This window comes from Gadus morhua, chromosome 3 (genome assembly GCF_902167405.1).
Source record: "Gadus morhua chromosome 3, gadMor3.0, whole genome shotgun sequence".
NCBI lineage: Eukaryota > Metazoa > Chordata > Actinopteri > Gadiformes > Gadidae > Gadus > Gadus morhua.
Genome location: NC_044050.1, coordinates 12,149,006 through 12,171,585, shown reverse-complemented (window position 1 = coordinate 12,171,585; position 22,580 = coordinate 12,149,006). Strand labels below are relative to the sequence as shown.

General features: G+C 44.3%; 2 protein-coding genes across 5 annotated transcripts; both read right to left on the bottom strand.

The window, feature by feature from the left end:
- Positions 1 to 283: 283 nt before the first annotated feature.
- On the bottom strand, positions 284 to 9,077 carry LOC115541074 (volume-regulated anion channel subunit LRRC8E). The gene is made up of 3 exons (XM_030352821.1): positions 8,923 to 9,077; positions 5,397 to 5,545; positions 284 to 3,107 (listed from the first exon to the last, which is right to left on the bottom strand). The coding sequence occupies exons 1-3, from the start codon at positions 8,954 to 8,956 to the stop codon at positions 828 to 830; spliced, it is 2,463 nt and encodes an 820-aa protein (XP_030208681.1). The 5' UTR covers positions 8,957 to 9,077; the 3' UTR covers positions 284 to 827.
- keap1b (kelch-like ECH-associated protein 1b) lies at positions 7,073 to 22,338 on the bottom strand. 4 transcript variants are annotated; one of them, XM_030352836.1, is made up of 7 exons: positions 22,250 to 22,338; positions 18,554 to 19,807; positions 14,500 to 14,745; positions 11,759 to 12,441; positions 11,123 to 11,328; positions 10,507 to 10,683; positions 7,073 to 9,339 (listed from the first exon to the last, which is right to left on the bottom strand). In XM_030352836.1, the coding sequence occupies exons 2-7, from the start codon at positions 18,902 to 18,904 to the stop codon at positions 9,050 to 9,052; spliced, it is 1,953 nt and encodes a 650-aa protein (XP_030208696.1). In that variant the 5' UTR covers positions 18,905 to 19,807; positions 22,250 to 22,338; the 3' UTR covers positions 7,073 to 9,049. The 4 variants fall into 4 exon arrangements, with proteins under 4 accessions (XP_030208696.1, XP_030208695.1, XP_030208697.1 ...); XM_030352835.1 differs by having other exon boundaries at positions 22,182 to 22,319; XM_030352837.1 differs by lacking the exon at positions 22,250 to 22,338 and adding an exon at positions 21,685 to 22,166.
- Between the last annotated feature and the right edge of the window lie 242 nt (positions 22,339 to 22,580).

Below are 22,580 nucleotides of genomic sequence, written 5' to 3'. Positions count from 1 at the left end.
GTGCAATAGACAGAAGACAAAGAGACAAAACATGAATGGTGGGTGGTGTTAGTGCTGGGCAAAAGGGAGACAGCATGTAAAGTCACAGGTCCCAAGGAAGAGGGGTAGTGTGAGAGAGCAAGTTATGTGTGAGGAATTATGCTCCACACAACTTAAGTCTGTGACACACTTTAACGCACCCCTCTTTGAAAGGGAGTGCAAGTGGCCAGCGATTATTTCAACACGTTCATTTTACTGTAAATGGGGAAAAAGTGCTGACGAGGTGGAAGAAAAGGAGTGTGTGTCACAGAGTTCGAATCTTTTTTTAATATCAGTGTATTGATTATTGTATATTCCCAAAATGCATTAATATTCAGGTAATTTAAAATGTCTTTCACCTCTTAGTTCTCTAAGCATCCTCTGCATCCTGGACTATTTCATTATGTCAAGAGATATATAAACCAAGATGTTCCGTGTGTCATTTAAAGCAACTTGTACCCCTTCGTCTTGGGACTGGCTGGCATATCAATTTAAGAATAAAGATTGGGTGAAATTCTCGCTTTGTAAAGTAGTCTGTTGTTGTGTAACACTAACCTGACAGTAGCAGGTCTAAACCAAACCTTACGGCTACATGTCGTTATTAAACAATTCAAATAAATACATAGTTTGAGTAAAAAATATTTACAATAGATAAAACTGCATGTATAAAACAAAAAAAAACACCAGTAGTCAAATATTTTAAACTCAAAATTTACACTTGGTGCTTTGTTGAGGAATATAATGTAACCCCTTTCCTTAAAATCTTTACAGTTTTCTCAAAATGTTGCAACATCAAAAGTTCTTCCAAATCATCTGCTCCCCAGTTTAGTTTGTACTGAGGCTGGCAGTAGATCCACCAGGTTAGCCTCGATGACCAACCCACTGAGGGTCAGCGAGGGACAATCCCCGATCTCGTCAGGAAGAGAATCTATGCGGTTCCCTTTCAGCTCAAGCCGGACCAGCATGGTCAGGTTTGGTATCCTTGGGCTCAAGTTGATCAGGCGGTTGTTGCCCAGAACCAATGTCTTGAGCTTCTTACAGGAGAACAGCTCCTCAGGCAGCACCTCCAGAGAGTTGAAGGCCGCCGAGAAGTACTGGAGGCCCTGCAGGATGTTCACCTCGGACGGGAGCACGGTGATCTGGTTGTGGGAGACGTCCAGGTGCTTGAGCTTGGTGCAGTAGAACAATCTGGAAGGGAGCTTCTGGAGCTTGTTCCAGCTGATGTCCAACGTCTCCAGGAACTGCAGCTTGCTGATGTGCTCCGGGATGTAGCTGATGCTGTTGTACCACAGGCGCAGAGTCACCAGACGCCGGCAATGCTGTAGGCTCAGGATCTCCTCCACAGTGGTGAGCTTGTTGTCCTTCAGGTCCAGCTCCTGGAGGTTCACCAGGCTGAAGACGGCGCTGGGGATGCGCTCTAGCATGCATCCAATCAGTTCTAAGGATTCCAGGTTTGTTAACTTCTTCAGACTGCTAAAAGCCGCAATCTTGCAACATTCGTTGTATATGCAAAGCTTTCGCAGCTGCAAAGCAACATCCCCTACACTGGTCGGGATCTTGTTGAGGTTGCTGCGAATAGTGAGGACCCTGAGAGCTTTGAGGTCTCTCAGGGACTCCAGAGCAGGGTTTCGGGACACCTCATTGATCAGTAGGCCACTTAAATGTAGTTCATGCAGGTTCTGGAGGTTATACATCCAGAGAGGAACCTGGTCTGCACTCTCAAAAGACAAGTGCAAGACCTTCAGCCGCTCCTTAAGGCAGGTCAAGGCCGCTTGCTGGACCTTGGTAGAGCAGTGGACGAGCGCCAGCTCCTGGAGAGCAGTAAGTTTAACTATGCCAGAGGAGATGGTCACATTAGAGAGGAGCTCCAGCTTCAGTGATTCTACCTCTGGAAGATCGTAGGCAGTATCAGGGAAACCGGGCAACATGAACAGATGGAGTTCCATCCGCTCGTTGGTGTTCTTGCAGAGGCGTGTCCGTAGCTTTTTGGCGGTCCACTCATGGTTGAGGTTGACCTGCCGGAGCCGGGACTCGCTGACCTCAGAGAGAAAGACGGCAAACCGCTTGGCGTAAAGAGCATCGTATTGGTCGCTGAGGTGGAGGAGGAATGCAAAGTCATTTTTCATATCTGGGATGTCGTCAACACCCGTCTCCAACCTGACCTGCTCAAAAGAGTACTCTTTTAGAGAACGATGGAGAAGCCAGTATAGGGTGTAGATGCACATTATTCCATATACCCCAACAAAGCTGATGTAGCAGTAGGCCAGCTTGGAGAACAGATGAGCCTTGTTGTGGTTACAGCAGTAGATGTCGAAACCGGTCAGCTCAGGAGGAACCAAGCAACGCACCACAATCTCAATGTTATTAACCAGGACCGCACTGTAGATAATGATGAGGACAACCTGGAACACTTTGAAAGATGTCTGCAGCACATACATAACATAGAGGAGGTCAGCTTCTTCCACGTGCGTTCTGAACTTCTTCACCATCTCAAACAGAGCTTTGGCCTGCTCTCCTTCTTTGCGATCCAGAACCGAGGCCGATGACTGAGTTTCCGGGGGCTTTTTCTCAGAGTTGGACTTGACGGAGGACGACCGCAGGAGCCCCACTGTTTCCTCCTCCAGCGCTGCTGGGGGTTTCGACATGGTGTTCCTCCGTAGAGTCACCAGCTTTTCCTCGCTTCTCTCCTCGGAGACCTCGTTCAGGGCCCTCGTGGTCCAGGGGGAGTTAAAACACTTCCCGAGAATGGTCACAAAGAGCTCGATTTTAGACGAGGTCCCAGGAAACTTGAACCAGAAGCTGCTGACCACCATAAAGATCATGGTGTGGATGACCACCAGATAGGGGAAGTACTTTCCGTACCAATGCACAGCCCTCTCATAGCAGAAGTGGTTCACAAAGACATACTGGTGGATGTCCAGGTTGTTCTTACGGCCGTACACCTCCCGGATGATGGGGCTCACGGGGTTGGCCAGCGTGTGCTCCCGGGTCTCGTTCTCCCCGTAGCCGCGGATGTGGCTGCAGTCGATGGCCTCTGGAGTGGGGCTGCTGAAGTGGCTTGGCAGGCAGGAGATCTTGTCCTGGGTGAGCTGAGGAGGAACCAAAATGAATGAATGGAGGACACAGCTTGGCAGCTTAATCTGAAGAATATTTTATCATGAGCAGTGAAACACCCAGCGTTTCTTGAAGGGATTAATGGGCATTACAGGGTTGGGGTCAGAAACGCTATTGTCCAATCAGGAATTAGGACCTCGAAAATAAAATGGATATTTAATGGAAAAACAAATGCTTCATTAGTCCGACCCATTTTGGGTTAATACATTGTTCTATGTGTTGATTATAAAGTTCATCAGTAAACATTAAAAGGCTGAGAAGTATTCAGTAGTATTTGACCATTCTCAAATTTCAGATTTACATCCTGAGAATGCATCCAATTGGCCGAGCAATGCAGAAGAGAATACCCTCATTATTTTAACCAAACAGGAAAATCATGCCAGTGTCAGTGACAATGAAAGTCAGACAAGAGTTTCCGAAACTCAATTTACTCCCTACTATTTTAATGTCATTATAGTGTGTGGAGCAGGGGATAAAACTTTGTATAGCTTTTACTACTGGTTATAATGGCTTGAACCTTCGTATCCACACAGACATTATGCGTCAAACCTTCTTACATTTTTTATCATCTTTGTTACATGAGGAATTTGTTTTATCAAACCACTAATTGATCAAATCATTTAATTCCTGAAAAATGTCAATTGTCTTATTTCCCAAGCCAAAAATGTCTTCCAGTAATAGAGGGAGGTGCAGAAGTACTATGACTGAAAAAATAGTCAACAGGTTGTTGTGTCAAAACAGTGACACATTTTTTCTTCTTTTTCGTTAGACTTAAAAAGGTACAATATGTAATAAATGTACTGTACCAAATCAAACAGTTTGATTTGATTCAATATTATCCGAGTACCCAGGGTTGTCAGATTTGAAACAAATTAGCAGACAGACACAGCTTGTTGCAGCCAGGGGTGGACTGGGACAGAAATTCAGCCCTGGCATTTTCTGTCCAGACCAGCCCACTACATTATCAGCACTAGGGGTGGGACGAGACAAACGGGAAGAACCCTGCATATACTTTATTAAAACAATTTTATCAAGTACATACATCCTGCTATTTGCACTGCAAATAGCAGTGCAAATTGCTTTTTTTTGTTTTTGTTTTTCAAGTTTGTTTCTCTTGTGCTGCTGACAAGAAAGTTGGAAACCTGAACAGGAAGTTAACGGACATCCTGTGGTTGCTGCATCTCCATCCCCCATATCTACATAGCTACAAAACGCTTGTTAAATATCACACTTGATCCAACGCTAATTTCTCTCTTGCAGTATTTAGTCTGTGAATGGGAAAATCTTTTTGTGTAAGCCCAGCATTAGTTAAAACCAGACTCGGACAATAATAACAAAATATCCTGACAAATAATCTAAATAGAAACATATTACAGACAGTAGCAGCATTAGAGCTGAAACGCATTTGTTTCAACTGTGACTCAGTCATTGTAAAACCATAAATAGAGAATTTTTTTTTTTTTATCTGTAGCTGCGAGAAAAAGTCTAAGACATGAATTACTTACTCGTGGGAGTCGCGGAACCCACGACTATGGCCCATGCCATGAGGTCCAGCCCACCCTGGTTTCTGTTGTGATTTACAGCACTGCCAGGGCTCTCTGAGCCTGTCAGCCCATGATTGATTGACAATGACAAACATAGACCAATAATCTGTGTCGATGCTGGCCACACACTGCTAGCCCTCTGTTGCCCATTGGCCGGCCCAATTGGAGGGAATTTAGAGAGAGAGAAAAAAAAAAACATAGCGGACCGGACCGGCCCACATTGGGTCAACGGCCCACCGGGACGATGCCCGGTATGCCAGATGGCCAGTCCACCCCTGGTTGCAGCCCTGGAAGCACGCATACAAACTGGATCAACTGAGATTGTAACAGAAGGATTTGCTTTGCCTACTCTGGTTAATGTGTCCTTGAAGTTAGGGTTAGCTGCTCTTAAAGTTGTGATCTGAATCTGAACCCAGTGCAACTGAGTCAACAAGAGAATATTACCTTATTTCACAGTGTTAATAATCCACCATTGAGGTCAAACAGGATTCAGTGCAAGTAAAACACACTGTCCAAAGGATCTCGATGAGGATATTATTGTCAGGGGCTATGTGTGACATAATAGCAGTTCAAAAGCACATATAATTCTAAAAGCAAATGCTGGCAGTGTTGTCAGTGGCCTTGAGCGATATTTCCTCTAAACCCACTGCTCCTCCATAAGCTAGCATTGTAAGTTTAAAAGATCAAGAATGCACAGTGTTTGGTTTAAAAGGGCCTCACCTGTAGGGTGCATCCAAAGACACCAATCATCAGCATTATGATACATAGATACTCCGTGAAGACGTCCCACCACGGTTTCAGCACCCGGAACTGTGGATTCTGTTCTGTGGCAAAGTTCTTGAACTCACCCACTGGGATCATCCCGAGGTCTGCGAAGAGAGAAAACATGTAATTGGAGCTGATAAGAATAAACAGCTAGGCAGGTATTCAAACAAGCAGAGAGCTCTAACGGATCACATCACAAGAAGTACATAACTTACTGGAATCGAAGATGTCGCTATGTAAACAAATATATAAAAATGTTTTTTGTAAATCGAGATTAGCGGAAAACCGGAAATATTTGACTTTGCCCCCTTAAAAGGAATACACCTGGATGGCTTCCTGTAGGTCTGAAACTGAATACATAGGCTACCACAGACAGAAGAGACAAACTGGAAGAACAAGTTATACAACAACGATCACAATAAACGTCCATGAGAAAAAACTTCTAGGGCTTTGAATGAAGCTTATCATGTCGTAAAATGGCAAACTTTAGTCGACCATTTAACTTTTAGATAACGTTAATAGCCAACATAATAAACAACAAACTACGTTTAAATCACAAAGATTGAGTGAGTTCAGTGTCATTTGACAACACTTTTGGGGTAGAAGTGGATCTCAGATAAGTGTACAATAGTTTGTTTGTTGAAGGCTTGAATAGTTTGAACTGTGTTAACCATATCTTTAACGATAGTGCAGTGATCGCACCTGCGTGTTTACTTGCGGCTGCGATATAAACGCAATGTGGGTTTATAAATTAGTTTAAATCCAGCATTAATCGATCGAATTAATTTAAACTAGGTTGACTGTGAAAACCGTAAAGAAAGTTTGGTCAAGATAACTTACCAACGTCCTATGACGATTCACAGGTGTCTGGTAGGGAAGAAAATACTTTGAGCTTCTACAAAAGTTGTAACTCTACCAACTTTTCAATGACTGGGAGGCGCATAATAGGCAGGTGTTGCAGTTTCTTCTTGGTATTGTTTCAAATGAAGCTGACTGTGACTGGAGAACCACATGGGATTGCATGCAAGTCGGTAACCTTCCGCGGTTCAAACATGCGCCCGTCTAGTCTGCGGGAGCTCTTCAGATGGGGTATATATGAAGAGCATAACACTATTCATCGTCATTGTCCTGAAATGGTCGTGGTATGTTATTATTTAAAGCCTTAATATATCCAGTTATTTTGACGGTGCGAAACAGATTATTACTGCAGTCGGTTTGAAATAGAAATAGGCCCGCCACCTGTACAGCCTCACTGTTAAGTATACGTTTAGTTTCGGTCTGAAGGTTTACATAATGTTGTTTTCTAGTTATTCACAAGTTGAAGGGATTTACCCATCTGCAAAACAAGTTACCTGTTCTTGTGACAGGTTCTAAAGACATGCTCTGAATCGTGTATAACTTCAAGAAATGTATCTTAAGTTGGTTATTGATTAATTTGCTTTCAATTTATTACCTGAGAGCTATTACTGACGTAGTCGAACGACACTTTCAAAAAGTGGAGATCATGCGCCATCTTGTGGCAATATTCAGACGTACGTTTAAGTTTGAGATATTTAAGTAATAGATTAAGGTAGCCCTAGTGAGTCATAGTAGGCAAATGCTCCAGCAAAAGCGTACAATAAAAACTGTTGTTCCACGATGTACTTTTTTTATTACAGAGAATGGTTTGCTGAAAAATGTACAAAGCAGACATTAAATATTGTGTTCTTTCATTCCAACTACTGACACGGGAAAAGAAAATCCCTTTCAAATCAAACAACGTTTTTTACAAATGTTTAAAACTCTTATCACAGACCTTCCTGGTAGTTATAACACATGCTAGTTAGTTTGAACGAAACTGCGTTCCTACTCAATACAAAGTTGTCAGTTTAGGTCAAGAATAATCAAAGAGTCAGAACAAATAAATTAAAACAAAATCGCAACCTAAATTGTGTAGAAGACTGAAAATCAATGTACAAAAACATTTATTATAAACTTTTTGTAGCTTAAATGCTGTTACAAGTTTTATTTCCCACAATTTTAATTTCAGACTACATAACGTGTTGAGCTTCTGAGGTTTGGCTAACAAAAGTGTCCCATAGTTTCCGTTCTGGGTCCAGATGTGGTGGGATTCACCTTGTCCAGAATCTATAATTATTGGTTCTCTTGTTGTCTGGAAAAGGTGTCCTGTGAACCAAATGCTACATTATTTCCCCACTACAGATTCCAAATTAAACAACCAACAAAACGTACAGTATTTTAGAATAGACCAACAACTCCATTATCAATTTATGAGTTGGGCTATTTCTATTTCCCTTGATTCACGTCCAATCCTGTGATTTGTATTTGTCATGTTAGATTTGTTTTAAGGCCCATCCATACGACGCCAGAGGTTTTTAAAAACAAAGAAGTTATGCTGCGGGTTTGCCTTGCATCCAAAAACCCCCTGACATAAGAGGGTTTTTATGCCTGAAATCAGTCTTCCAGAGTTAAGCTTTTTTAAAACGCAGCCGTGGGGCGAAAACGTAGCTTATAGCAAACCATGACGGTACGTTGGGGTAGAAAGCCGTTTAAAACAGGCTTGTGGACGTTTTTTTGCATATCTAAGTAGAAAGGTTACACCGCCAACTACTTGCCTGAAATATTTACTACACCCTTTCACTCGTTGCAATCTCGTTGCTTGTAACCGAGAGGTTGCTAGTTCAATCCCCAGCTCCTCCTAACTGATTGTTGATGTGTCCCTGAGCAAGACACTTAACCCTAACTGCTCCTGACGAGCTGGCTGTCGCCTTGCATGGTTGACTCTGCTGTCGGTGTGTATTAACCGATGTAAGTCGCTTTGGATAAAAGCGTCTGCCAAATGCCCTAATTGTAATTGTTGCGTTTCCTTGTTGACGAGGATAGTTTGAAAACCTTGGCGTGTGGATGCAAAACTTTGAAAAAAACGCAACAGATTTCCTTTTGCTTAAAAAAAGCCTGTGACGTCATTTTGATAGGGCCAGAGATTTAGGATTTTCGTACACTGTTTTTCCACTAATCAGAATACAGGGTTCCAGGCAGGATCCAAGTCCGGCACCCCAAAGAAACAAAATCTGAAGACTAGTGAAGCCTACAGCCGTGGAAAACGGCTTTGTGCTGTCTGATACTAACTTAATGATATCATGGATCCCCCATCTCACCCTCCTTATAAATAATAGATTTTATGAAATAGTTTTCCTCCATGTATTTTGGTTTTTACGCACAGCTGGTTGTGAAATATAAAATGAATTCTTGGCTGTTGGTGCAGCCCTGAGCCAATGAATGGCCCTTCAGAGCACACAGCCCTCTCTCCCATTAGGTAAAACAGGGGAGTCATTGGTCCAATCACACACACACGCACACACACACACAAATTGTTCTGTGGCCGATTCCCACTGAACTGTTTACCATTAAATGACAAATTGGTCCAAAAAACTAAACAAAGAGACACTGTATAGAATCTTTTTTTACTGTAAATCCTCACCCAGATTAAAGGTGAGGAGGCCGATCCAGCACATCTGTGATTGTTTGTTTTTTGCAGGTTTTTGGTGGAGGAAGACTGAGAAAGAGATGAGACAGGAGCTCCAGGAGAAGACCGCCCCCCCCTGCCCTCACGTGTTCCTCTCAGGGAGGTCGCTGTGTCTCTGGGAGGAAGAGGACGACGTGGAGGAGGCGGAAGAAGAGGAGGAGGAGGAGGGGGGGTGGTGAACGGGCGGGGACGCCGAGCCCCCGTCACGCTCCGCTCGCGGACACGTCTGGAGGTCCTTCTGGCAGGGCTCCATGGTGACGGCCACACCCACCCCGCTGCGCCCGGAGGTCATTAGGGTGACCTCGGACCAAGAGTCCGTCTCAGGGTCGTAGCGCTCCACGCTGTCCAGGAACGTGTTGCCGTCGTAGCCGCCTGTCGTAGAGGGGAAGGAAACCATGGCAACGGTCATTTCCCCTCAGGCTTAAGATCTTCAACAACGGCGGTCATTGATAAACTTCTTGATTAAATGTCAAGCGAGTGATTAACATCTGCACGTCACACAGACATTTTCCCCTTCATACCTGGCACAGTGCACTTGAGATAAGCACAGATACATTGCGGTTTGTTTGTTTAACAACGGCGTCATTCAACATAGCATTTCTTTCCTTGATTGAGGTATTTTCCAAACACTGAACAAACACCTATGAGAGATGTGTCACAGCTTGGGCTGCTGGGCAAACACAAAGACATGTATCATTTACAGGTGGAACCCTGGGCGGGGAAGATGAGTCAGGTATATGCATCACCTTTTGTCTACAACCGACTTGAAAAGTTACAAGAAGAATGTTATATATACCTAAATGTAACCAGCACTATCTTAATGATTAATCTGAAGCATCGATCTCAGAATATGTAAACATAACAAGTCGCATCCTAATCTGTTAACAGTCAGAGGCATAAGCTTGTCTGATTAAAACCATTCGCTGATAGTACGCCATCTTTAATTCCTGCTTGGTGGGTGGTGCGGGGGAATTCAATGAGACCAATAGGTACAGCTTTTCCAAATGAAATTTAAATGCTGCCTTCAGTATAACCATCCGTGTTTGACAAGAAGTCAGTCAAATCAAGCAAGAGCCTGAATAGTTGGCAGACCAACTGGGTTGTAAAATATGCTTTCACTAGGACTCAGAGTCAGAGTCAAGAAACCCCAACATAAAACATAGTGTAACATAGTGATAGCACATAGTGAATGTACACGCTTAAGTTCCAGTGAAGGCTGGTGCAGAAACACAGCAATAAGGATGTCAGCGTGAGAGAGCATGCGAGCGAGCAGCAATTGAATTTATTTATTGATGGATATTTTGGGTGAACGTTGAGCCCGACAGCACTATGCCAGACACAAGAAAGTTGGCATCCTTTGTTGAAAAGCTGAAGTGTTATGCATGGTAAATGAGCCAAACGTAGCTTCGGGTACTTCTAATGTCGGAGTGAGACACTTTTGAGACGGTAAAATTGCAACTCGTCTATCCTGGTGAACTCATCCGTTAAGTGTGCGAAAAGTGCAACGTGTGCGAGTGTGCGTGTCCCTCGTCCACTCACCCAGGACGTAGATGCGTCCGTGGTGCGCGGTGACCCCGAGCGCGCTACGTCGGTGCCTCATGGACGCAGCGAGGCTCCAGCTGTCCGTCTCCACCTCGTAGCACTCCACCGTGTTCAGCTGGTTGGTGCCGTCGTAGCCGCCCATCACGTAGATGCGGTTGCCCAGCGCGCACACACCTTGGAGGGGGTGAAGGAGAGAGGGGGATTTCTAGCCCACACTTCAGGGATGAGCAGTGACCACAGCCGGTGGGTTTCTGAGCTAGCTCCGAGCCTCCGCCCGGCCCCGTATTGGAGGCCAGGGCCAAAGGATTCAGCCTTTTTCGTAGCGAGCAAGTGGGAACAGGATGTATTGAGAACAAGGGTTGGCATTAAGTTACAACTCTGTGAAGGCGTTGCCTTTGAAACGATTAGGAGAAAGGAGTGGAGAGATCACGCTCTCATGGCTGGGATTCATGGATTAAGCTAACCAGATTTAGTTTGTTCACCAACACGCATTACTTAACCGATGTTGTTCCGATCACCAATCAAATCTCCCATTTAATTAAAAACAAAAGGTGGGGACGGTCACCCTGTTAACAGTTGGCCCTGATCCTCAACCCACCCATCGAGGACCCACCTGCTCCGGAGCGGACCGTGTGCATCGAGGACATGGGACTCCACTCGTCCCGGTCGGGGTCGTAGCACTCTGAGGAGCTGAGGCGGTGGGTGCCGTCGAAGCCCCCGACGGCGTACAGCAGCCTGTTGATGACCGTGACGCCCACCCCGATGCGCCGCGACATCATCGGTGCCACCAGCTGCCACTGGTCCCTCTCAGGGTCATACCTGAGGCAAGAGGGTCAAAGGTCAGTGTTCATACCCCTGGATTAATCACCAGTTCAGAGTTCCAATGCCGTTGGCATAAGGCATGCGTCCTTCCCTCCTCATGGAAGGACGCCATTCAACAAATAAAGTCGCAAAGCTCTGGAATTAATTTCCTGAAACTTATCATCCGTGTTCAGTCCAACCGCTGCTGTCCTCTACCAGATATTTGAGACTTGGTCTTTAGTGGACTTGGTCTTTCTCACAACCAGCCTTGGTCTTTAGGCCGGCTGTGCTAGTCCGTATATAAACAAGCTTAGGCTGGTTCTGCTAGTCTGCATGTTATCAAGTTTAGACTGGAATGAGCCAACTGTGTTTGGACCGAGCGCGCAAATGAGTGCGTCAGCGGTCTCCACGGACGATCCGACCTGACCCCGTGCGGACCGCCGCTCACCTCTCCACGCTGTTGTGGTGGATGCAGCCGTGGGACCCGCCCACGGCGTAGATCAGCCCGTCGATCACGCCCACGCCGATGCGGTTGCGGGGCACGCTCATGGGCGCACAGGGCAGCCAGCAGTTGTTCATGGGGTTGTAGCAGTCCAGCGTGTTGGAGTCCATGTTGCCGTCGGGCGCGTTGTTCCGGCCGCCCACGGCGTAGAACAGCCCGCTGATGACGCACGCCGCCAGCCCGCTGCGGGGCACCTGCAGGTCCGCCAGCCGCAGCCACGCCCCCGTGCAGGGGTTGTACGCCTCCAGGTAGCTGAGCGACTGCCTGAAGTAGCCCCCCGCCGTGTAGATGAGCTGCGGCACCTTGGGGGTCCGGCAGGAGTTGAGCTTGGTGGGCTTGTGGAGGGTGAGGTCCTGAAAGATCTGGGCCAGGTAGTCCTTGCACTGCGGGTCCCAGTCCCAGTCCAGGGACTGCAGCTGGGTCTGCAGGAAGTTGGGGGTGAGGGAGTGGCAGCGCACGGCCTGCAGCAGGGCCTGCACGTAGGGCCGGCGGTTCTCCTGGTCATAGCGCACCCACGCCACGCACGCGTGGAACACCTCCGACTCGCAGCGCACGTTGAGCTCGTCCCGGCTGATGAGGGTGACCAGCTGGCAGTGGGACAGGTTGAAGAACTCCTCCTGGGTGGCCACCTGCAGACGCATGGGGGAGGACAGGACTGAGACATGGCCAAGGAAGGGAACGCGATCCGGGGATAAGGGATGAACCCAATTCATCCCAATGACGAACTTGAGTTCACCATTTTTAAATCAATCGTTTAACTTATTTGATGAAACACATGATAAACAAAAAAGAGAGTCAAGCTGTATAGGCCATTAAAGAGGGATATACTACATTTCTAGGCCTCATTCTGTTCATAATCCCAATTCAGACTATTCCAGGTAATTTAACAAAAACATATGTCCTACAATGTAGAATAAGTAATCCAATCCTTTCTGAAGGACTGTTGAATCTTCCTTAAGCGTGACACGTTATAAAGCTCAGCAATGAAATACATACATTTCAGTTCCGGAGTGTACAAAGGGACAAGGCACACACAAACACACACTTTCATCAGCCTGGTGTTTCAGTTCCTGAAACCAGCCCGAACCAAGACATTAACTGTGGAATCTAAACCTCTCTAGAGCAGATTATAAGACACAGTAATGCCACCAAACTACCAGTTTAACCAATACCCTTCTGTAATGGAGATGGCATCTGCATTATATTATGGTCCTGGACCAAAAGCCAAATGCCCTACAGCTACTTCCTGAACAGTTAAGAATTTTGCAAGTCATCCTGCCTGGACACGGAGCAAGAAACAAAGGTTTAGGCTTTGCATAACATAGAATACATAGGTATCCTTCAGCCAGATAGCATTCCCACATCACTTTCTTGTGAAATTTGCAATAAACACTATGAAATTGTAAGTGTAATTTTTGTAGGCCTGCACTTTCTTGCTTGTTGCTCTTTGAGGTATAATAAGCAGCACAAGGTAGAAAGTCGATCAAGCAATCAATTGTAGTAGCAAGGATTAGCAAAGTATCAATAATCATGTTTTACATACTTTAAACGGCCATCAATGTTTAGGGAGTTACATTTAAAAAACGATATTGGTGTAGACCCTAAAACACCCTGTCAAAGAACACAAAGCAAATCATGCCGACTCATTCCAAAAATAATTCACTATTGACGCACGAACGAGACAAGGAAATGTTTCAGTGAACACTGAACTGAAACGTTACCCACAGAAGCAGACCAAGAAAAAAACATTGATCTTTAATTACAGACATCTTTCAAATCATCTATCGTGAAATACAAGCAGTTTATTACAAGACTTGCAAGGGCAAGGTTAACAATATATGCAAATGTGTAAAACAAAACAACAGACCATGCCCTCATGCAAACCTCTATCAGACACTCAATATCCAGATGAATTACACATAGGACAACTGTGCTAGCAACATCAGTGTCCAAACAGAAGGCTTACATTACAGTGGTCAGGTCCATGAGATATGAGTGGGAGTGGAGTACATTAGTTTGTGGACGTATGTTTGTATATAGGCCAAGCTAAAAGCCGTTTTTAAAAAGGATAGGATTTCTATCGTGGTGATGCAAACATGATGTGCAAGACAGAAGAAGCAAGGGGTCTGGTTTTAAACTGCCTCAACCCAACACAACTCTGGGATGGGTTAGAATCCCCACGGGAACAGACCTGACAGATCACGCACAACTGGTGTGACCAGGTTATGAACATTCAATTAGAGTGACGGGTGAAACCATCCTGTGATAAGTCAGGAGTGTAAAAAATAATGTGCAAGCGAAACTCAAAACGGGCAAGTCACGACTGCAGCTTGTTGAAGTGTTAATAAAGCAGGTTCTTCGTTGCCGAATGTTAAAAACATGACTAAAATAGAAATGCTGTACTGCATCTATTCAAATTAACAGACCACTGTTGAAAATTCAATAAGTTTGAATCCATCCATCCCTCGCTGCAGTATGTTGCCACAGGAGTTACCAACACTGTCTTTCTGTTGGGTTTCTAGATATCTTACTTATCGGACGTCAGGTTGGGACCAGTGAACCGACCCAAACGGTTGGGTTCATAAAAATGTTAAATAGTCTGGACAATGCAGGAGCCCCATACGTATAACATAGGCTTGCATGAAGGCAGAGATGAATCAACGAAGAGTGGTGATTTTTGGTCTTACCTGGCTGAAATTCATATAGATGTACTCCCTGGCCTTCTGGTGCAGCTCCGTGCAGCTGATCTGCTCGGCAAAGTTGGCGATGCCGATGGCGTTGCTGGGGTCCAGCTGCTGCACCAGGAAGTCGCAGCAGGCCTTGACCACGCTGTCGATCTGGTACATGACCGCACCGTTCATGATGTGGATCACACACTTCTCCCCCACAGAGATGCTGGCAGTATAGGCAAACTCGATCAGCCTTTCCATCACCTGGGGTACAGGAGAGGAATGTTGAAATATGAATAAAACTAATCATGCGATTTGCCCATAGTCAATATGCATCAGTCTGTTCGTTTGTGTTCAATTAAAAAGCAATGACGGATCTGTAGCGTGATTAAACTTGATCAAGCGTGATTAAACTGATCTGATCTTGGATTACTTACAATAACATGGAAACCTTGACCGGAATTTGACAATATTGATTTGAATTGACGCCTTGAAGCCTACCATCAGTCCTCAATGGAGCAACGTTACCTAACCTGTACGTTAAAGGAGAAATACAGTTTAAAATGGATCTGGGATATGTTTAGTATGATAACGAGTTGGAATGTTAGTTTGAGCAAAAAAGCGCAAGACGCATTCTAAGTTGGCTGTTTTTAGCAGATTCTACAAAAACGCTTTAAACTTGTAACGATGGGGGCATGTGTTATGGTAAAAACTAAATCGCTATTTTAAACCACTTAAAAGTCTAGAAGTAGCCCAACACTTCTTTGATGGTACAATAAGGGTCTTAACATATAAAAAGAGGCATTTATAACTTTATAAGTACCGTTTTTTTATTTATTAAAATGGACATTTTATACACACAATACCATCAGTAGCGATTTTGTAACACATGCCCCCATCATTCCAGGTTTATAGCGTTTTGGTAGAATCGTTTAAAAACAGCCAACTCAAGAATGCGACTACATGCGCCTTTTTGCCTCCAAACAAACATCCCAACTCGTTATCATATTAAACATATCCCAGATACAATTAACACCGGATTTCTGCTTTAACGTTGCATCAAACCGCATGAGAGATTTCACTCAAGGGGATGCTGCAACTATGGTTGGGACTGGCAGACTTTTTGACCGCCGTTGTGTTTGGTTCACTGGCTGGGTCAGATCTCTCCTGGGACTCTCCAGTCCCAGTAGGGATCAGGTGGTTCTGATCCTGTTTTCATCAGGTTTGATCAACCAAGCCGGTGGCAGACGGCTGAAAAAAACAACAACTTTGTACAGACTGGAAAATCAGCCTGCGTCACCAGAGCTTTGCTTCTATAACTTTCCAAACTTTCTGAACCTTAAAAAAACTTTGATGGCAGCATTTGAGTCGTTAATTCGAATCTCTTTGAGCAAGCTTTCAAAAAGTAACTCAAACTGTATAGACTTAAAAATGGATTGTCTCCGTATTAACTTAACTCAACTTTAACAGATATAATACAGGCATGATAATAAACATATGTATGAGGTTAAATTATCTTTAAACTATAACATTTATTTGAGGTAGTTTGCCCAGGTGACAAACACCAATTCTAAATAAAGTAACATTTCAAATCGTCTGTAAATAAAAGCGCAAATACGAAGTATAAGAATCAACAAAAAAAGATGACCACATGGATGAACCCACAACATTGAGGTTAACAAATTAAAACATACAAGTAGAGTAGAGTGAGAGGTCCGAGAGGGAGGGAGGGGCTTTTACAAACATGATGGTCACAGGACTGTGTAATGACCCCCCACTATACTGCCCTACAAAGCCTAACTGTACTGTACTAACTACGCAAAGAGTACATCAGAGCTAAAGGGCTTTAAGTGCTTAAACTGGCCGGCCAAATGGGTTATAAGTATACAAGTGATATTGCACTAGTACAACATAAACCATTTAAGTCGGAAACCTTTCACAACATAAGCGTTAATTTCTAGTTCAAACTTAATTTTTAAAATAAATGTAGTAACTGCGGTAAGCAGTCAAATTGGGAGGTAAACAAGGAACACTGTCGTTTCTCAAATTGGATTGAAAGAAACATGCATGTTCAGCACATGTCCTTTTGCCTCCTTGATTTTCCCCGGCCTAGTTGTTGTGGACCTTCCTCGTGAGGACAACTTGGTGTTTGTATGATTAATTGTGTGTGGGAGAGTGTGTATCTCAGGAATGTATGAAAGAGGGGCCTGGTAGCATACCCTGTCCAAGAATAGAGTATGCTTAAACTCATCAGGTGGTAAAAATGTAATTAACAACAACGCTGTGGTGCGTTTGGTCAGGCGAGTTAACCAAGTCAATCTTGGGGAGGAAAAGATTTGCGTTAGGGTATGCTGTGGAGCGTTCGTAGGATGAATCACTTATCAGGCCCGGATCAGTAAACGACCCAGGACCCAAGTGTCTAACTCAAATTAGTGCAGCCTGGGATGGTTACAGACCTATAGAACCATCTACCCCAACCGTAAACCACACTACTTATTGTACATCGTCCCGCAATATTTACAGAATCATATCAGCACTCAAAAATCGTAAAAAAATAAATAAATCTCTGGTTGAATAGGGGAACTACGACAAGAATAGAAGAATGGATAGTATCTACTGGCACAAATAGTGCGGACTGTCAAAATAGCCTCGACTTTAAACATCAAAGTCCAAAGTGTTTTGACCATTGGACGGTTTGCAGGTGAGCATTGAAAGACACTCAATCACAGTGATCATTTGAAGACATAAACTCTTCACGTGGTGTTCATATCCCTGTGTAGCGTTGACAGTGTGTCAACCATATCCGTGTCCTGCGGGGGTGTAATCACACGCTGCCTGGTTATTATCACAACGCTGAATCTATTTGATTCACTGGGGGACTTTCTGTGTGGCCTGCGCAGCAGGAAGTCAGCATGGCATACAAGGCTGCCAACCACACCGGCTGGCAAACAGGAACTAATACATACATAGGCGATTAATATACAACACATTTGCGAGGTTTGACCAAAGTTTCGATCATGGGATCGAAACTTTGCAATCCGAAACTGAACATCAACGTATAACCAATGGATTGAAGAAAGTTGCGTGTCTTTATCTTTATTTAACAAATGCACAGTGACTGCTGCCCATCCTCTGAACACGTACTTGCCTGCGATATAAATCATAAATGATTATGAGTCTCGTTTTGTTTTACACTGCATACATATTAGGTTATGTTTAAACAACCTGCTTAAGGACAGCTGATGAACACCACTTCCAAGGCTACTCGGTGCAGTCTAGGGCTGAATGATTAATCAAATTCAATTGCGATGTATAGAATAGAACGAATAGAACGCGATATGCAATCGCAAAGGCTGCGATTGAAAGGAAAAAAAAACGTATATTTTCCAAATATATATATATATAATTTTTTTGTGTGATTTGTTGCTGACTGGAGGTCAGTAAGATTTATATTTATTTTACAATTCAATAGTTAAATAAAGAAAAAAAAAAAATCTATTAATCTCAACACATGGGCCTGGCCTAAAGGAAAAAGCAGTTTATATGGTGACTGCCTCCAATGTTGTGTTGGTCATACTCAAGAATGATTTATTGCATTTTTTGTGAATAATACAGAACATAAGGAACCTAAAACATTTAAAAAATAAATCGCATATTACATCGCAATCGCAATATTGGTTAAATAGTCGCAATTCGATTACCGGTATTTTCCCAAATCTTTCAGCCCTAGTGCAGTCTCAAATACAAACGTTTGTAGGGCTTTGAGGCCCTCACGCTTCATTGTGTTCACCACCTAAAACGCTAAAAACACAAATGCTAAACGTTTGGGAGGGAAAAAAATGATATGTTCAGAATCCAATAGTGGTTTATCAGATTGAACTGTATGGAAACGACTCATTTTATAAAATATAAACATGAAACACATCAGACACTGTCTGTGATATTTAAACCATTAGCAGAAATGTATTTTGACCTGCGGCCATGCAGCAATTTTGGAAATATGTCACCCATCATGTGTCATGCGGAGGGGAGGGGTGAGGGTAGAGCTAGGGGGAAGGTTTGTGCGACTCACCCTGGGATGGATCCCCTCGATGGGCACCACCTCCTTGCCGCACTCCTTCAGGCCGTTGGTGAACATGGCCCTGAACACGGGCGAGGAGGATGCCAGCACCACCTTGTGCGCCACAAAGTCCACCGCGTCCAGGTCGTTGTAGCGCACGCGCAGCGTCACGTCGCACAGCTGCCGCTCCTGCCGCAGCTCGTTCATGATGGCGAAGGCGGCCGCCGTGTGGCTGCCCAGCGTGTAGCTGAACACCCGGTGGCCGTTACGGGTGGACGGCGTCACCAGGGCCTTGCACTCGGTCATGGACTCCGTCATCGTCGCCCCTCCTTGCTCCTGCTCCTCCTTCTCCCTTGTCGTCATCGTCGTCGTCGTCCTCTCTAGTTGGCACCCGCTGAATCAACCGACATCCTCCCTGCGCACGCGGGATGTTGTACAGTACGAAAGGAGAAGGAAAGGGAGGGCTCCGGACCCTTTCCAGCGGGGCTTGTTTGGAGGTTTTCTTCAAATCAGAGGGCAGTTGTTGTAGGTGTCTTCGCTCAGCCTTTCAGAACAACCATGATGCCCTCTCAGAAATTACAACAGAATACTTCTAAATGGCAGCAATCACCACCTTCTCTTTCATTGACAAAGAGAAAGTGAGGACAAGCAGGGAAGGGCAAGGCCGCTGTGTCCGAGGATTACTCCGTCCCCGTTGTGTGATCCGACAGGGAAAGCGAGATGAAGGGTTTCAAGTCAAACCAGGTACGAAACACCAGGTACAACAGGACTAGATCCAAGCACCAGTCAGCTCCTCGTTCCAAGGATTGGAAGTTTGTTCGAAAGTTGTTGTGGTTCGTTTCTGACCTCAAGCTCGGCTTCAGACACTACAACACGCAGGTCAAACAAAGGAAGAAAACGTTCTCTTGAACGCGCGTCTTTCGCATAATTTTCCATCATCACTAAAGTTCATGCCTTGCTGACCAACTTGAAAATAATTACCAAAAAGGTTGTAGTAAAAAAAAAAAGAAAAGAAGATCAGATTTGCATTAGTTCTAGAGCATTAGAGGTCCAACGGCAGCGTGAGATGTACTTGTCCAAGCGGTGGAAGTGTTGTCAACTCTGCATTGCCAGGGTGGGAGAACCAGGTTGCGCAACGTGCCAGAAGTGACGTGAACAGAAGTTGGGGCTGAGACTTGGCAGCTGTATTTCTCTGGAAAAGCCTTCCTAGAAGCAGTGACACTCAGGAAACGTGTTTACAGGGAAGCCGTCAGCTGTGATCAACAACTGAAAAAGAGCAAGGGGAGAGTGAGCGAGAGCGAGAGCGAGAGAGAACGATTAGTACTGAAGTTGTTTTGATATGTTGCGCTTCTCAATAGTGATCTTTCGAATACTTGAGATTGCCCAGCTTTCATACTCAATGTCTATACATTTTGGGAAGTTTTCAATACATTTACGAATGGTGAAACCAAACCAGATGCTAAACTCCACACCGTTTTATACAGCTTTATGTAGAAGACAGAAGTGAATCAGCAATACTTTTACTCAAAACTAAAACGGCTACACAGGCCCTAGATAGATACCAATATGCATTTAAATTGGAGTGACATGCTAAAGCTAATTTTGCTAATTATACCAATTTATTAAATTGAAGAACCTCAGAAGCATGTCCAGAAGTGAGACACAAGAGAGCTCCACTACGGTCACGTCTCCACACCCAGTTTCCTGCTGGTCATGGTGACCATGTGACTGTGTCCATCCGCTAACCGAGCTCCTGTACTGAATAACGGTGACGATGTATTCTGTGTTCCAGTGTCTGTGAATGGATGAGAACATTTGGTCCAAACCCACTTGGCTGGAAGTGTGAACTGTTCCAAGGTACCAACACCAGAGCTTATCTGAATTGTGATAGGTCAAAACAGTAGCAGCGCAAATCTGGTTTCACTTATTTTTTTCTATTCTATGAGGCATGGTTTAATAATTTGCCTTCAAATTTGAAGATATTGTCTTGTTGCCCATAGCCATGTTGACATGCGTGTAGGACATGATTCCTGACTGGTAACAATTCAACATTCCTGGCCAGCTATTCCATAAATGTAACACAGGAATAGTGGGGCCGTCAATGGATAAGAACCACACACACACACACACACACACACACACACACACACACACACACACACACACACACACACACACACACACACACACACACACACACACACACACACACACACACACACACACACACACACACACACACACACACACCCCAATAAGAACATTTGATTGGTCTGTTGTGTTGCGTCCTGGGTTTCTAAAACGGAATCAGTCACAGTTACTCAGCAACAATTGTGCTGCAGATGTTGAGTTACATAACCCAGCACCTAGGGGTTGTACACGGTCTGTAATCATTACTGCACGAGGTGATAAAGGCCGAGAACAGGGGGCAACGTTCGCCTAATGTACAGTAGTGGCCTAACTAGGTCAGTGTACTGAATATGAGACGATTCCAGCTATTTGAAACTATAAAATATGGGCCTATAACTGAAGTTTCGAGATGACACATCGACACGTTGCTATTGACAGTATACATATTAGACTCAAGTGAACCCCAGATATACATCAACTGAATAACCCATATACAGCTGCTGCATAAGAGTAGCGAGACTTCTATTTAGGGCGACTTTTTTTTTCGTCTCGGTTAAATAGTTTCACGCAGCATGCTTCTGATATGCAGGCCTGAGCGCGGTCTGCGAGCGACTGTATGAAATTTGACTAGACTGTAGTCCATCGTAAGGAGTTCATTCCCGCCAAATATTATTCGATTGATATTGTTGCGATTCATATTCAGTATATGCCTATCTGTGTTGCGTATACGCTCGGGAAACAGCTGTCAAACAAAGCCCAACAGTGCACGGTGCAAATTGCACAATAGTGGAGTTAGTTCCACCATGGCAAAACTTCATGTATTCAAACAATTCAATAGAGCCAGTGTGTCTTTTGACGTGCATTACTACACTGCCCATGGACAAGTAAGCAATGACGGCACACTTGGGAACGAGAATAAAATCAAGCGAGAAGGGAATGCAAGAACGGACACTTGTACACGTTTAAAAACAATTTGGCAAAGAGCCTTCCTCGGTGACTCATCGCGAACTTACCAAGCACAGGATCAGAAAAGAGATTCACGGGACTCGATGTACGAAAATGTGAGCCGCGATTGAGGAAGAACTGAACATGGCATGCATCGACTCATGCTTTCTGTGCAGTTTGTCCATGTGTGTATGATTCATACAAAGGACAGCGTCAGCCTGGGATCTAAATCCTCGAGTTTTTTAGGTTGGCCAGAAATAATAAAACGCCCAAATGCGTGTAAAGAGACCTAACAAAAGTGTAACAGAAGGCACAATAGACCCGACAAACAGAGATCACGGGAATTCAAATCACAAGTCTTCCTCGGAAATATAAGTGACAGCAAAAGGACTGATATCGTTCAGTAACGTTCCCACAACAGCCAAGAGTGGACATACGTAACGTTACAGTAATAGAGAAAGGGGCTGTACTACATATGTTTCTGGTTGTAAATACATTTTCCGTCCCGTCAACGAACATTTATCCAAGACAGTTACTATGTGAATATGGACAAAAACAAACTCACGTAATCTAGATCCACCATCGCTGTCCGCCTAGCTGTACGCCACAAGAACTGGGAAAGCTATAACTCACCATGACTAAGCATTGTAGGAGCCTCCCCTTGCTATCAAAATAAGAGTGTGCAACGAGAACACGCGTCTCCGCTTCCTTTAAACGTAAAGGCATTGTAACGTTGTCTGATGGGAGGAGCTTTTATTTAGAAATATACGTTTTTCTATTGGACAATAAAAGCCAGTTCTTGGAAATGCGAACGAAGAAATATGACATTGAATCTCGGAACACCATACTGGCAAGAGGCAGGACTGGTACAACCCTTGCTACAAAATAATTAAGAATACATTTAATTGCCATATCAAATGTAAGGATTTCGAAGAAGCCTTTCAAAATAGTTACAAATGGTGTC

What these genes read in the sequence shown, in the direction of transcription:
- LOC115541074 (XM_030352821.1), bottom strand. Translation starts at nt 8,956, where the DNA reads ATGTGCTGGATCGGCCTCCTCACCTTTAATCTGG. An exon ending in CCTCCTCACCTTTAATCTGG is followed by an intron (nt 5,546 to 8,922) that starts GTGAGGATTTAC and finishes CTCTCTTCGCAG; the next exon opens with ACCTCGGGATGATCCCAGTG. An exon ending in TCTTTGGATGCACCCTACAG is followed by an intron (nt 3,108 to 5,396) that starts GTGAGGCCCTTT and finishes GTTCCTCCTCAG; the next exon opens with CTCACCCAGGACAAGATCTC.
- keap1b (XM_030352836.1), bottom strand. Translation starts at nt 18,904, where the DNA reads ATGACGACAAGGGAGAAGGAGGAGCAGGAGCAAGGAGGGGCGACGATG. An exon ending in CACCACAACAGCGTGGAGAG is followed by an intron (nt 11,329 to 11,758) that starts GTGAGCGGCGGT and finishes CTCTTGCCTCAG; the next exon opens with GTATGACCCTGAGAGGGACC. An exon ending in CACGGTCCGCTCCGGAGCAG is followed by an intron (nt 10,684 to 11,122) that starts GTGGGTCCTCGA and finishes ACCCCCTCCAAG; the next exon opens with GTGTGTGCGCGCTGGGCAAC.